This window comes from Aegilops tauschii, chromosome 2, assembly GCF_002575655.3.
Source record: "Aegilops tauschii subsp. strangulata cultivar AL8/78 chromosome 2, Aet v6.0, whole genome shotgun sequence".
Classification (NCBI taxonomy): Eukaryota; Viridiplantae; Streptophyta; class Magnoliopsida; order Poales; family Poaceae; genus Aegilops; species Aegilops tauschii.
The window spans coordinates 587,413,283-587,426,988 of NC_053036.3; the positions used below are offsets into that span (position 1 = coordinate 587,413,283).

The following is a 13,706-nucleotide window of genomic DNA, read 5'->3' on the forward strand; positions in this document are numbered from 1 at the left end:
GGGGTCGATACGAGAAGACCATGATTAAATTGTTGAAGTGGCTCTTATATGCATTATTGTTGATTTAACCAAGAGCCCATATTGCCTTGTCTTCTCCTGTTTATTGAATGCTCGCAGATTCCAGCTTAGTCCAATGCACGTGCACTCTTATTATTATTCACATCGTTCGGTCGTGCAAGTGAAAGGCAATTATGACGATATATGATGGGCTGACTGAGATGAGAAAAGCTAGTATGAACTCGACCTCTCTTGTTTTTGTAAATATGATGAGTTCATCGTTCCTGATTTAGCCTATTATGAATAAACATGTTTGCAATGACAATTAAAGATCATAGTTGCTCGTGCCATGCTTGATTAGCTATGAGTTATGATGGTTTACCTTGCGTGCCAACATGCTATTAAAATGGTTGTGATGTGGTATAGTGGGGTGGTATCCTCCTTTGAATGATTTAAGTAACTTGACTTGGCACATGTTCACACATGTAGTTGAAACAAAATCAACATAGCCTTCACGATATTTATGTTCATGGTGGATTATATCCTACTCATGCTTGCACTCAATGTTTTTTAATTTTAATGCATGTTCATGACTCTTGTCGCTCTCTAGTTGGTCGCTTCCCAGTCTTTTGCTAGCCTTCACTTGTACTAAGCGGGAATACTGCTTGTGCATCCAATCCCTTAAACCCCAAAGTTATTCCATATGAGTCCACCATACCTTCCTATATGCGGTATCTACCTGCCGTTCCAAGTAAATTTGTATGTGCCAAACTCTAAACCTTCAAATAAACATTCTGTTTTGTATGCTCGAATAGCTCATGTATCAACTAGGACTGCCCTTATCTTCCATGCTAGGCGGGTTATTCTCAAGAGGAGTGGACTCCGCTCCTCACTCATGAGAAAATGGCTGGTCACCGGGATGCCTACTCCCATGCTTTATGCAAACTAGATCAAAATAATTGCAAACAAACTCCCCCTGGGACTGTTGCTTGCTGGAGGCACTCGCTGTTTCGAGCAAGCCATGGATTGATGCTTGTTGGTGGAGGGGGAGTATAAACTTTACCATTCTGTTTGGGAACCGCCTATAACGTGTGTAGCATGGAAGATATCGCCATCTCTTGGTTGTTATGTTGACAACGAAAGTATGCCGCTCAAAATATTATTTATCTCTATTTCAAAACCGAGCTCTGGCACCTCTACAAATCCCTGCTTCCCTCTGCGAAGGGCCTATCTATTTACTTTTATGTTGAGTCATCGCCCTCTTATTAAAAAGCACTAGCTGGAGAGCGCAACTGTCATTTGCATTCATTACTATTAATTTATATTGGGTATCACTATGATTGGATCTCTTTTACCATGAATTACAACGTCTAGTCAGTCCTTGATCTTTAAAGGTGCTCTGCATTTATGTTTTGCGGTCTCAGAAAGGGCTAGCGAGATACCATCTTGTTATATCATATTATGATTGTTTTGAGAAAGTGTTGTCATCCGAGATTTATTATTATGGCTCACTAGTTGATTATGCCATTGATATGAGTAAACATGAGACCTAAGAGTTATTGTGAATGTGGTTAGTCATAATCTTTTCTGAAAACTTGAATGCTGGTTTTACATATTTACAACAACAAGAGCAAACAGAGTTTGTAGAAGTTTTTTTCTTTATCACTTTTAGTTTATCAACTGAATTGCTTGAGGACAAGCAAAGGTTTAAGCTTGGGGGAGTTGATACGTCTCCGTCGTATCTACTTTTCCAAACACTTTTGCCCTTGTTTTGGACTCTAACTTGCATGATTTGAATGGAACTAACCCGGGCTGGCGCTGTTTTCAGCAGACTTTCCATGGTGTTATTTATGTGCAGAAACAAAAGTTCTCGGAATGACCTGAAACTCCACGGAACATCTGTTAGGAAAATAAGAAAAATACTGGAAGAAAAATCCACGTCAGGGGGCCCACACCCTGCCCACGAGGGTGGGAGGCGCGCCCCCTACCTCGTGGGCCCCCTGACGCTCCACCGACCTCAACTCCAACTCCATATATTCACTTTCGAGGAGAAAAAATCAGAGAGAAGGATTCATCGCGTTTTACGATACGGAGCCGCCGCCAAGCCCTAAAACCTCTCGGGAGGGCTGATCTGGAGTCCATTTGGGGCTCCGGAGAGGGGGATTCATTGCCGTCGTCATCATCAACCATCCTCCATCACCAATTTCATGATGCTCACCGCCGTGTGTGAGTAATTCCATCGTAGGCTTGCTGGACGGTGATGGGTTGGATGAGATCTATCATGTAATTGAGTTAGTTTTGTTAGGGTTTGATCCCTAGTATCCACTATGTTCTACGATTGATGTTGCTATGACTTTGCTATGCTTAATGCTTGTCACTAGGGCCCGAGTGCCATGATTTCAGATCTGAACCTATTATGTCTTCATGAATATATGTGAGTTCTTGATCCTATCTTGCAAGTCTATAGTCACCTACTATGTGTTATGATCTGGCAACCCCGAAGTGACAATAATCGGGACCACTCCCGGTGATGACCGTAGTTTGAGGAGTCCATGTATTCACTATATGTTAATGCTTTGGTCCGGTACTCTATTAAAAGGAGGCCTTAATATCCCTTAGTTTCCATTAGGACCCCGCTGCCACGGGAGGGTAGGACAAAAGATGTCATGCAAGTTCTTTTCCATAAGCATGTATGACTATATTCGGAATACATGCCTACATTACATTGATGAATTGGAGCTAGTTCTGTGTCACCCTATGTTATGATTGTTACATGATGAACCGCATCCGGCATAATTCTCCATCACCGATCCAATGCCTACGAGCTTTTCACATATTGTTCTTCGCTTATTTACTTTCCGTTTCTACTGTTACAATCACTACAAAACCCAAAAATACTACTTTTGCTACCGTTACCGTTACTTCCATATTACTTTGCTACTAAATACTTTGCTGCAGATATTAAGTTATCCAGGTGTGGTTGAATTGACAACTCAACTGCTAATACTTGAGAATATTCTTTGGCTCCCCTTGTGTCGAATCAATAAATTTGGGTTGAATACTCTACCCTCGAAAACTGTTGCGATCCCCTATACTTGTGGGTTATCAATTGGCTCCGTCGGCTCTTGAATGACTTGCCGGTTGTTGAGAAACTTGTACCGGGTATCCTTATGAACTACGATAATCAAACTGTAATCACGAAAGTGAGCAGCTCAAAGGATAACATGAAGTCATCAAGACATGTTCAGAGAAGGTTAAAGTCTGTCAGGAAAATGAGAAACTCTGGAGTTATTGCATTGGATTATATCCAAACGTCTAAAAATCTGGCAGATCCTTTCACTAAGGATCTATCACGTAATGTGATAGATAATGCATCGAGGGAGATGGGTATGAGACCCACAATATGAGTTGTTCACAGTGGTAACCTAGTCTATGTGATCGGAGATCGCGTGAATTAGATGTGGAAGACAAGCTGTTGGTCAACTGAGAGGAGAGTATCCTTACTATTAACTATACCACTCCATTTGATGCAATACTCTCCTAATCTGCATGGTAGGTTGATGTATATCTTAATGTGTTCTAAGTGGCTCATTGAAGCAGAGATGTCGTCCTGCTGAACATCTTTTGAAGAACGCACCTATATGAGTCTGATTGTTAAGTCGCAATCTATGAGAGTAGGGTTCTCTCTAGTAAACTCATGAAAGGTCTCGGAGTATGATGCATAAGCTCCACCCGGCGGGAAGACCCACGGTAGCCACGTATCGGTCAAGGCTTTATGTGAAGCTAGATTCGCAGAAAACTTGCAGTTCAAGGCCCAGTCCACTGTTCAAGTTGCTTACTAGTGTAGCATAGAGTTCTAGGTGGAAGTTCAACTTAACAGTCTCCACTGCAGTACCGGTATATAAAACAGTGTTTTGGAACCAAAGGCAAATTTTGTGTGCCTCTGGGATTTGGTGGGGGATTGCTGGAATTTTGTCTATTTTGGGCCTAGCCCAATAGCAATTTCAGAAATTCGTAATAAATCCTAGAGGCCCACGCAGCCCATTCGTGCAAGGCAAGAGGTGGAACTAAAGTTTAGTCCCACATTGCTAGTTTAGTGGGAGTTGGTCCTCTTTATAAGGGAGGCTCTTTCTCCACATGTATGAGGATGAGAACAAGAGAGACATCCACACGCGCTCCTCCTCCGCCGCCCGCCTCGCCACGCCACGCCACGACCGATGTCTAAATTTTTGCCACGCATGACGGGTATACGAAGATTGAATACGAACGGCGCACCTCTTCGCCTGCTGCCTGTTCGTTTCGTCTCCCTCGTTCCATTCAGCTCCCAGCGTAGCCTCTCGCATCCTTCTCTTGCGCCTATAAAAGGGAGGTCGCTCCTCTCAGAGAGACGCACCAGAAGATCCTCTTCCTCTCGCCACAAAGTTCCTGAGCACTATGCTGCTGCTAGGATCTTCCCCATCCCGGCTTGCGGCGTGCACCGCAGGTCGGGACAGTAGGCCTCCGAAACTCCACCTCTTTGAGTCCTGTACGGAAGAAGGGTGATAAGGTTTTTGGGGAGCGCTCAGCGCGACTACTGACTTCTTCGTCATGGACGCCCCGGACTCCGACGACTACTTCCCCGATGACGATTTCTTCCCCGACGTCGACAACCTCCTTGACGACATGGCTGGCGAGGACACCGACCCCAAGTCCAGCGCTTCTGCTACTGCTGTCTTGTACGTGTTCTTCCTCTTTCTATTAGAGGCCCTGCTACAGTTCCTTGTTCTAGTGTTTGCCCTAGATATGTTAGACTCTGTTTCATATATGCAACTTGCTATACTGTCTGCTCTAGATGTGTTTAGTTACAGTTCGTATATGAAGATGTTGTTTACCTTCTCTTTCTCAAATTGCATGACTTGTTTTATCACTGCTTTACTAGTCGTGCTTTATCTAGTATTTTTGTTAATAAAATTGTTCGGTAAATTGCTCATGTTTCCAACAATGAGCACGAGAATGTAAACACAAGAAGCATATGCAAATGACGACAAGATGAACCAATTGAGCATACGTGAGTTGCCACTCCCATCCCACTTTGAGGGCGTTTGGTCACTTGTGAGTAGTAGCCGACGTACTTTTTCACTTCCCCTTGAATGATCCCCCAACGATGTTGGAGAGATGCCACATTGCGGGTGGTCACAATAGGATGCAACTCCACATACTCCTTTTGTTCGTGATACACCTTCCAAATTTTCTCCCAAACTTGTCCCCCTTTTGCTCGGTGCTGCATATTGGATCCATCGTTGTGGCCATCCAAGCTTTGACCAACAGGATGTCCTCAAATCTTGAGAATGCCAGACCTCTTGCCTTCATCGTCTTGGTCTTCTTCTTCTTCTTGCTCGGATTGGGATCGGATGTTGTCCCAACTTCAAATGCGGTGGTGGCCTCCAATTCATACTTCATTTTGTTCGGATCTTCATTGTCATTGATCATGTTCGACAATAACGCCTCCTACATGATTATGGTCTGCAAGCACTCACCATGTGCGAAATAAACTAGTGGTCTATGCAAAAATCCGATCGAACAGGAGCAAAGAAAACGTACGGACTCTTGTTCGGTCATCCCGTCGAAGATGTCGAGGGCAGCCCGGGCGCCGCCGGTGCCCGGGCTCATCCGCGCCCAAACGAGCTGCGACGAGTCACATACATCGATCGTCGGCATCTGCGTGGGTGGAAAGCTCTCCAAAATGGCCAAGCCGTCGAATCCTCCTCTGTCCCAACGGGGTCGGACGGCGTAATCCGCGTCGGCGCTCAGATGGAAGGGGTGCGGGGTTCAGGGCGCGGCGGGGGAGACAACTGCTCCACCATGTCTGAACCTCCCTGCGATGTCGCCGCCGCCTCCCTCTCTCGCTGCCGACATCGCCGCAACTTCTGAGCGACGTTCTCCGCCTTGCAAGTCAGAGCCGATGAAGGGACGCTGATTGACGAGGCGGACTGTCTCTCGTTGGGGACGGACTAGACGACATCTCCGGCGGTGTATCGGGACCGGTGATGAGGATGGGGCGCAATGGTGGAGGACGGCGAGGGTTCGAGTGCTGAAAAGGTTAGAGGATGGCGAGAGGAGGAGGAAGTTTTTGATGGATTTGATGCAATTTGCGGTAGGGTTGGGCTGTCGAGTCCAACGTGGCGGGCGTGCTCGGGCGCCCCTATATCCGCACCATATTTGGGCTGAATATGAGGGGCGTCGGTCAGCCCGGACGTGTGAAGCCCGCTTAAAGAGGCCGTCTAAATCAAAATTTCACGATCGGATAGTGACCGGGTGGCCCGCATGAACGCATGAGACGGGTTTAGAGCAACTCCAATGGGGCGACCCATTTCGTCAGCCGCCGTCCGTTTGGGTCGGCGCGGACACAAAAGGCGGCCCAACGCGCCAACCCAAACGGACGCGCGTCTGCATGGCGACTCATTCCCATCCCAATTTTGAGCCGGATTTGCGTCGGCGCGGACACGAGACGGACGCGCGCGCGCGGCTACTCCTCTCCCCGGGGCCGCCTGTCAGTGGCAGGGAGTCGGCCAAAGAAGCCGCTGACGGCCGAACAGCGGGCAAGGGAGTCGGCCAAGAGGAAGGGCCGGAGGCATGCTGCGGACGCGAGGGATGAGGCCGCCGCGCAGGCCGCCGTCGTCGCCGCCGCGCAGCAGGAGGTCACCAACGCCCGCGTCACGGCGGAAACGAGGGAGGCGCTCTACATGCTAGGGTTAAACCCTGGCCAGCACGGCCTCGTCCAAGCCGCCGCCGCCGCAGCCAGCACCGGCACGTCGGCGTTTCCTCGGTGGTGCTGCCCGGCTCGCCCCGCGCGTCGGCTTGCAACCCGGTGCCCGGCTTCCACGTCTACCCGCAGGCCTCCCGCCTCTCCGGGGAGTGCTCACCATCTTTTTTGTATGCCGGCAGGTGTGCTGGCATGACCACGGGAGCCGCGATGGCGTGGTCGAACTCAAGTCCCACCCTTTTTGTGTGCTGGCATGTGTGCCGGCCGGCTGACGAGTGCGCCAGCATGAACTGTGGTGATATTTTCTGAAGCCGGCATTGTATGCCGGCGCTAGCATGGTGCCGGCATGAGACATGGCCGCTGGCATGATCGGCCGCGGACCTTTTTTTTCAAAAAGTTAAGTGTGGATATGAAATGGGTCGTCGCGTTGGGCGCACTGCCGACCCGAATGAAAAACTGAACGGACGCCGGGCGGACGGCCGATTCAAACGAACAAAAAACGAACAAATGCGTCGTCCGTTGGGTCGGCCCCTTGAAGTTGCTCTTAGGGCCCGGATTGCTCTTACTCGAGTGCTATGTAGCCTGGAACCAGTAGCACAGCAACCAATGTCAGCCGAGCTGAAGCTGTTTCCCCACATGTCGTCGAAGAAACGGAGGAGAAATCGCATAGGAATACTACTAGTGCAGACAATATGCATCACGTGCCCTGGTAAGCACACGGCAACGCGGCCTGCCTGCCTGACAACCGGAGACAGAACGGAGGTTCGTCCCGAACCGGAAAGGTCAAGCGGTTGGTCTACTCAACCGCTGCTGCCCTGCATGAGAGGTCCAGAGTCAGAACAGAGTAAACAAACCAGAGAGTGCGCACTAGGCCAGCACAAGGCCAGAGAGAAGATTGCCTGCGGACTGTCTTCTCATCAAACTGTCCGTCGTCTCTTTCCTCGCGACCGCCCAAGCTAAGAAGCTCCGTATCCGTCTTCCCCTGCCGACTGCCGTGCACGAGCACGTTTGCCTCCGCGCCTAAGCAAACCACGTCCCAACCCTTCCAGGCCAAGGAAACGCCCCGATTTATGCCGGCCCTCCCCGCGCCCAGCAAGATGCCGCCGCCGCCGCACCCACGAACACACATCATACATGGCGCACGCTGGTGACATGGCGGCTTTCTACGACGCCTGGGTGGGCCGCGAGGAGGAGATAGTGTCCGACCTCACGGGCGCGCTCGGGGCGCGCCGGCGCGACGCGCTGGCGCCGCTCGTGGACGCCGCCATGGACCACGTGGCCGCCTACTACGAGCGCAAGGCGAGCCTCGCCGACCGCGACGTGGTGGCCGCGCTCGACCAGCGGTGGCTCAACCCGCTGGAGCGCACCTTCCTGTGGGCGTGGGGGTGGAGGCCCGCGCTGGTGTTCCGCTTCGTGGACGGCTCGGGCGCCGTGGGCCCGCGCCAGCGCCGCGAGCTGGAGGACCTGCGCGCGGCCACGGCGGCCGCCGAGAAGGAGGTGGACCGGGAGGTGGCGGCCATGCAGGAGTCGCTGGCGGGGCCGCGCGTGCTGGAGGCGCTGCGCCAGCGCCGGCAGCACCCGCGGAACGGCGTCCAGGCCGACGAGGCCGTGGCCGCGGTGGGGCGGTCGCTCCGCGTGCTGCTGGCCGCGGGCGACGCGCTCCGCGAGCGCACGGTGCGCGGCGTCGTCGGGGTGCTGGCCCCGGACGCGGAGCAGGCGGGCGCCTTCGTCGCGGCCATGCTGAGGTTCCACCTCGGCGTCCACCGCGCTGGGCGCGCCTGGAGCTCCTCCGGCCACGGCGGCGGCCGCCGGGGCCTCTAGCCGGTGAACTCCAAGCAAAATTATGCCCCGTCGCGTCCGATTATGCACAAGGGGAGAAATTATACCCCGGCTCATGGCGCGTTGTCCGTGTCAGTCTAGCCATTGCAATAAGAGTCGGCCGAGTTATGTTTACTCGAAGTCGTCCGGTCATGTGTTTTCTTGTTGTTTGGCATGTCGAAATGCTTAGCATGTCAACTGTCATTTTCAATGGTCGCGGCCGGCGTAAGTCGCCGTCTTCCGATGTCAGGTCACTCACTAGTCCAGCGTCAAGTATCATCGTCTTGACTCAAAAAAGAACGGGAATCTGGTCCTTGCGAGTATCGACTTATAAAATTCTTTAAATGGTACGCACTCTCTTTTTTCTTCGAATGGATAACCTCGGACTCTTCATTAATTAAGCGAGAGGTGCACATAGTCATTTTTGTTATATTATAAAATAAAACCAGACAAAAGAAATACATGCATCAACCACAAAACCATCTTGCTGACAACCACACTCTGCTACATTTATAAGTTTGATGATGTGTCTAACCTCGCATCAACACAAATTATTTAATTCGATGGCCCGATCAAGCCGCCCCTGACAAGTTGAGACAACCATTCGGTCTAGCAGACCTTCTGCGGCGCGCTGTATGCACAGGCTGTAGAACCAGTCGTCATCGTCTTTCGCAGCTCCAACTTCAGTAGCGGGTATTATTTTCTCTGCGTGCAGACAATTATTCAAATGACGGGATGCACTGGACGGAGTTGTGTGCATATATGGAAGGGTTATCATTTGCAATTCAAGGGAGTGACTCTCCCATTGCTATCGAGATGGATTGGCTTACGACGGTTGCCATGATCCAAGATACCGGGATAGGATAGATCGGTCTACGCTTCCCTTCGAAGGAAAACAAGCATTTGGCGAGTCTTTGAGAAACTTGTATTACTTATGTAAATCATAGTCAAAATAAGGCTAGTGATTGGCTCGCTAGTTTCACTAGAGTCGAAGATATAACTGTTATATGGATCGGTTCGGGTCCCCCAAAGGCCCCAAAAAAGGTCTATGTGGTAAACCAAGCTCATGAGTTAAACTAGAGCAATATCTCCTATTTTCAAATCCCCGAAAAGCTATATGTGATAGACCAATTTATTCAGACCCAAAAACTCCCGTGATGGTCCCTATTTCCCATCTTCCTTCTCTCTTTCTTCTTACAACTATGCGAGGGCATCTTCATTAACTCCAGTGATTGTAAGAGCATCTGTTTAAGCCGGTCGACGCACTCCTCGCGCGGCGAGGTGGTACTAAAGCTCGTGGGCCTGCGGGGCACGCTAAGGCGACGTGCGCTGGGCTGACCCAGTAAGCGCCCGAGGCATCAGCACTGGGGCAACGCTCGCTGGGCCGGCACTGGGGTGACGCACGGTTGGGCCCGACGCCGTTGACTTTTTTCCTTAAAAAAATCATTTACGGTTTTAATTTTTTCCTTTTGTTTCTAATATAACAGTTTTAAGTTACTGTTCTAAATTGTGATTTTAAATAATTTTTCATAAAATATTCCTTTTTTAACTTTCGACTTTATTATTTCTGTTAATAACTTAAATATTTAGAATTTTAGTAATGTTCCTTTTTTGCAAACAGTAATCTTCTTTAAGAATATATTCTGATTTTTTATTTGAACAAAGAATGAAGAAAAATCTTTCCTAGCATCAGATTTTTTTGAGGGATCCTAGCATCATATAGTGAGGTCGATGTAGAGATGCGAAACTAAGGGCATGAGCGATAATATTTGATTGTATGAAAATGAGGCTTAATTCAGTCTTTCTGGCCCGTCAGACGTAAGCACTTCCAGCTCTATGGCCCAAACGTTGTCTCAATCTCAAAGAAAAAAAGCTCTATGGCCCAACGTGTAGCGCCCGGCTGGAGCCGCGGTGAAGCAGATGTCGAGTTCTGTTCTTCTGTTTAGTACCACGGCCATAGAGCGGACGAGCTCGCCTGCTCCCACTACTTGTGCCAATGAGACAGTGACGCGTCAGTAGGTGTATTAAATGTGGTCGTACAGAGCAGGGACAGATGCACATCACCCAGCAATAGTATACGGTGACGGAGCCGTCTGATATGACGATGCCTTACAGTGCACCGGTCATATGTTCCGTTAGTGAAAACAAACTGGTGGAACTCGTCCGGAAGTATGGCAGCGACCACAAAAATAAAGCAGCAGGGCTACAAAACAAAAATCCCTTCATGTGAGATACATCAAAAACAAAACGCTGGAAATTCAGACTTTTAACATGCGAACAAGTGGAATAATTCAGGGGGGAAATGCCAGAAAAGATACAAAAACATTACAAGTACAATTCATGGGAAAAAAAATCTGTGCACATTTACATATGTAACGACAAACAGAAAAAATCGACCATGGCTATTTTCAGCTTTGTGTGAGTGGTATAACACGGGATTTACCCTTAACCATATCTGTGAGAGGTGGCGTGAACTGGAAGCTAAAAACGTTCCTAGTCAGCTCATCAAACATGCATTTTGTATGTCCCAGGGAAAAACATTCAGTAAAATTTTGGACATGCTTCATGACTTATTTTAAAGACTGCAAAATTCAGAAAACTTATTCTAGACGGTCCCCACCCCACCGCAACCACAGCACAAAAAACAACTTTGATTCACGTGTGGCCACACATATAGGGATTTTGTAGAATCAACACCTTACAAGGATCAATGTTTTTGATCTATGTTAAGGAAAAAAGCAACAGGTTTGGCGAATAGCATTCGAGTGCATTGGCCTTCATACATAATATCCGTCCGGTCTAGCAAGTCAGTTAGAAGATCCCCGTAATTACTAGTTGGTACATCTTGTGTGCCATCTTAATAAAAAGTAGTCCCTCTGATCCAAATTAATTGACGCACACACAGTACAACTTTAGTACAAAGTTGTACTAAGTGTGCGTCAATTAATATGGATCGAAGGGAGCACATACTTTTATTCCACAGAACTAGATGTGATCGACCCCAACGACCATACCAGCCAAAGCCTCTAAAATGACAAACAATTTGCACACAACACAAGCATCGAAGATGGCCCTTCATTCCTCGGGTTCTTCTAGAACAGCCCGTAAGGCCGTAACACATCATCAGCCACACTCCCGTGCTCCTCGCACAAGCAGAAGACCTCGAAAGCAGCTGTTTGCCAAAAAGTGACGAGGTTTTTCTGCAGATTTCAAGGCCAACATAGAAGATCTAGCTGAGAAAATTCACATCATCTGGATTTAGCAAAGAATAAAAAAAAACTAGCAATATGTAGCCTCGTTAGTGGCCACATCATCTTATCCCCGTCATACTGCTTGATTGCATGAAGCATACACATTCTGGACTTGTCCCTGCAAAAAATGAAAAAAAAGGCATGACCTCCAAAACAGGCCATGTGAAAGAAGCTTAAGAAGATATAAAGGTGGGATAGAATTTTCATCCGTAAGCCCAGATTGACAATCAGATGTTGATGCCACATTTTAGAGGGTTTCAAACCAGTGAGCGAAACCCGGATTGACAATCAAATTTTGGTATGCTTAGGTATATTCAGAAGTTTTAGACATATTCAGAGGTTTCAGACATATGTGTTGTGACAGTTGTTCATGCAGAATTTCCAGTCACACTAAAGTCAGTTGCGGTCAGTACATATTGGCATGTTCAAGTTTATTTGCTTCAGCTGTGCGAAAAGCCAAAGGGAGGTCAATTTCAGTATTTACCTGCTGCCAACAAAATCAATGCCATGTGTTGCATCATATGGAGCTGACCTCGGAGTTGAATCCCAGAATGGTTCATCCCTTCGACAACAACAGCATTCTCTGCCAAGACAACAAGACAAGCATGGATTTTCAAGTTAGTCGGTAGATTCATTTTGCAGTGGCTTGCTTAACAGGTGGCCATCAAGTACCTCCATTCCTGGCAGCTACGCTCACGGCGCAAATCGAGCCGGCGCAGGAGCAAGTTGGACCGTCAAGCTACAGGTGCCTTGGATTGTGCAGTTAATATTCAGTGAATCTGCTGCTAGAACTGCTTTGTCCTAAATTGATAGGCTGACTTAGCAGAGCTGATGCCATCTATAGAAGTCGCGTCCACCAGCTGATGGCTACCGTCGATTCAAAGAAAAGAAACCATATGAGATAAAAGATATTGATTCGATTGACCATATCAGACAAAAAATGCACCAAAAAACAGACCAAAATCCCCTTGCATTGTGATTCCGGCACTTGTAGAAGCGCTCGCCGGCGTTCTGCCCGCAGCGAGCAACGTATGTGACTACGCTCCTGCCGGCTGCCGCAGTCCGGGCAAGGGACGATTGGCAGCGCCACTAGATCCGCGTCTTGGTTCGCGTTGTGGCCATCTTCGCCGATTTGGGGATCGATTGAACGAGCCGCTAGGGTTTCTCTACACACGATTTGGGGATCGACCAACGGCGCCGCAGTAATGTGGTGGGTAGGTCGACGCCAACCCCGCACCAACCGGATCGTACCGTTTTCCAATCCGTTTGCACCTACGGCCAACGTTGGTATAGCGCCGTGACCCCGTCGCTATATCCATCTGGGCTGACCCGTGGATACCGAATACACTATCGCGGAAACCAACAGGTCGCCTTGGAGTTACACCATTGACGAGAGTTTCTGAGTTGATTCATGATTATACTGGTACTTGGGATGAGGAACTAATTCGCCAAAATTTCCTACATCCTGACGCAGAGGCAATCTTGAATATTCCCCTCAATTCTGTGGGAGGGGAAGATATCTTGGCATGGGACTTGGAAAAGTCAGGAAACTACTCTGTAAAGTCAGCGTATCGATCTCTTATGACTCGCAACGAGCATAGCTCCATAGAGGAAGGGACGATAACGGAATCTTCATCGGCAAACAGAGAGTTGTGGACTGCACTTTGGAAGATCCATGTGCTACCGAAGGTTCGAGTGTTCTGGTGGCGAGTTCTCATAGGCATTTTACCAGACTCGGTGACCTTGCAGTACAGGCATATCAAAACCAGCGGCCGGTGTGACATTTGTATGGCCATGGATGAGAATCTGCTGCATGCGCTTGTTTCATGCACTCATGCACGGAAATTTTGGGCAACAGCTAAGGACCGTTTCGGCTTCCGACTACCACAGCTGCACCC

General features: G+C 48.8%; 1 protein-coding gene and 1 long non-coding RNA gene across 3 annotated transcripts; one reads left to right on the forward strand and one right to left on the reverse strand.

Annotated features, from left to right (window-relative positions):
- The first annotated feature begins 7,556 nt into the window (after positions 1–7,556).
- Positions 7,557–8,929, forward strand: LOC109744887 (protein DOG1-like 4). The gene has a single exon (XM_020304027.4). The coding sequence runs from the start codon at positions 7,874–7,876 to the stop codon at positions 8,558–8,560; it is 687 nt and encodes a 228-aa protein (XP_020159616.1). The 5' UTR covers positions 7,557–7,873; the 3' UTR covers positions 8,561–8,929.
- Positions 8,930–11,197: 2,268 nt separating this feature from the next.
- On the reverse strand, positions 11,198–13,077 carry LOC109744896 (uncharacterized). 2 transcript variants are annotated; one of them, XR_012203379.1, is made up of 4 exons: positions 12,781–13,077; positions 12,481–12,675; positions 12,293–12,391; positions 11,198–11,926 (listed from the first exon to the last, which is right to left on the reverse strand). It is a non-coding gene; the product is annotated as an uncharacterized lncRNA (long non-coding RNA). The 2 variants fall into 2 exon arrangements; XR_002228407.3 differs by having other exon boundaries at positions 12,767–13,077.
- Positions 13,078–13,706: the final 629 nt, after the last annotated feature.

What these genes read in the sequence shown, in the direction of transcription:
- LOC109744887 (XM_020304027.4), top strand. Translation starts at nt 7,874, where the DNA reads ATGGCGCACGCTGGTGACATGGCGGCTTTCTACGACGCCTGGGTGGGC.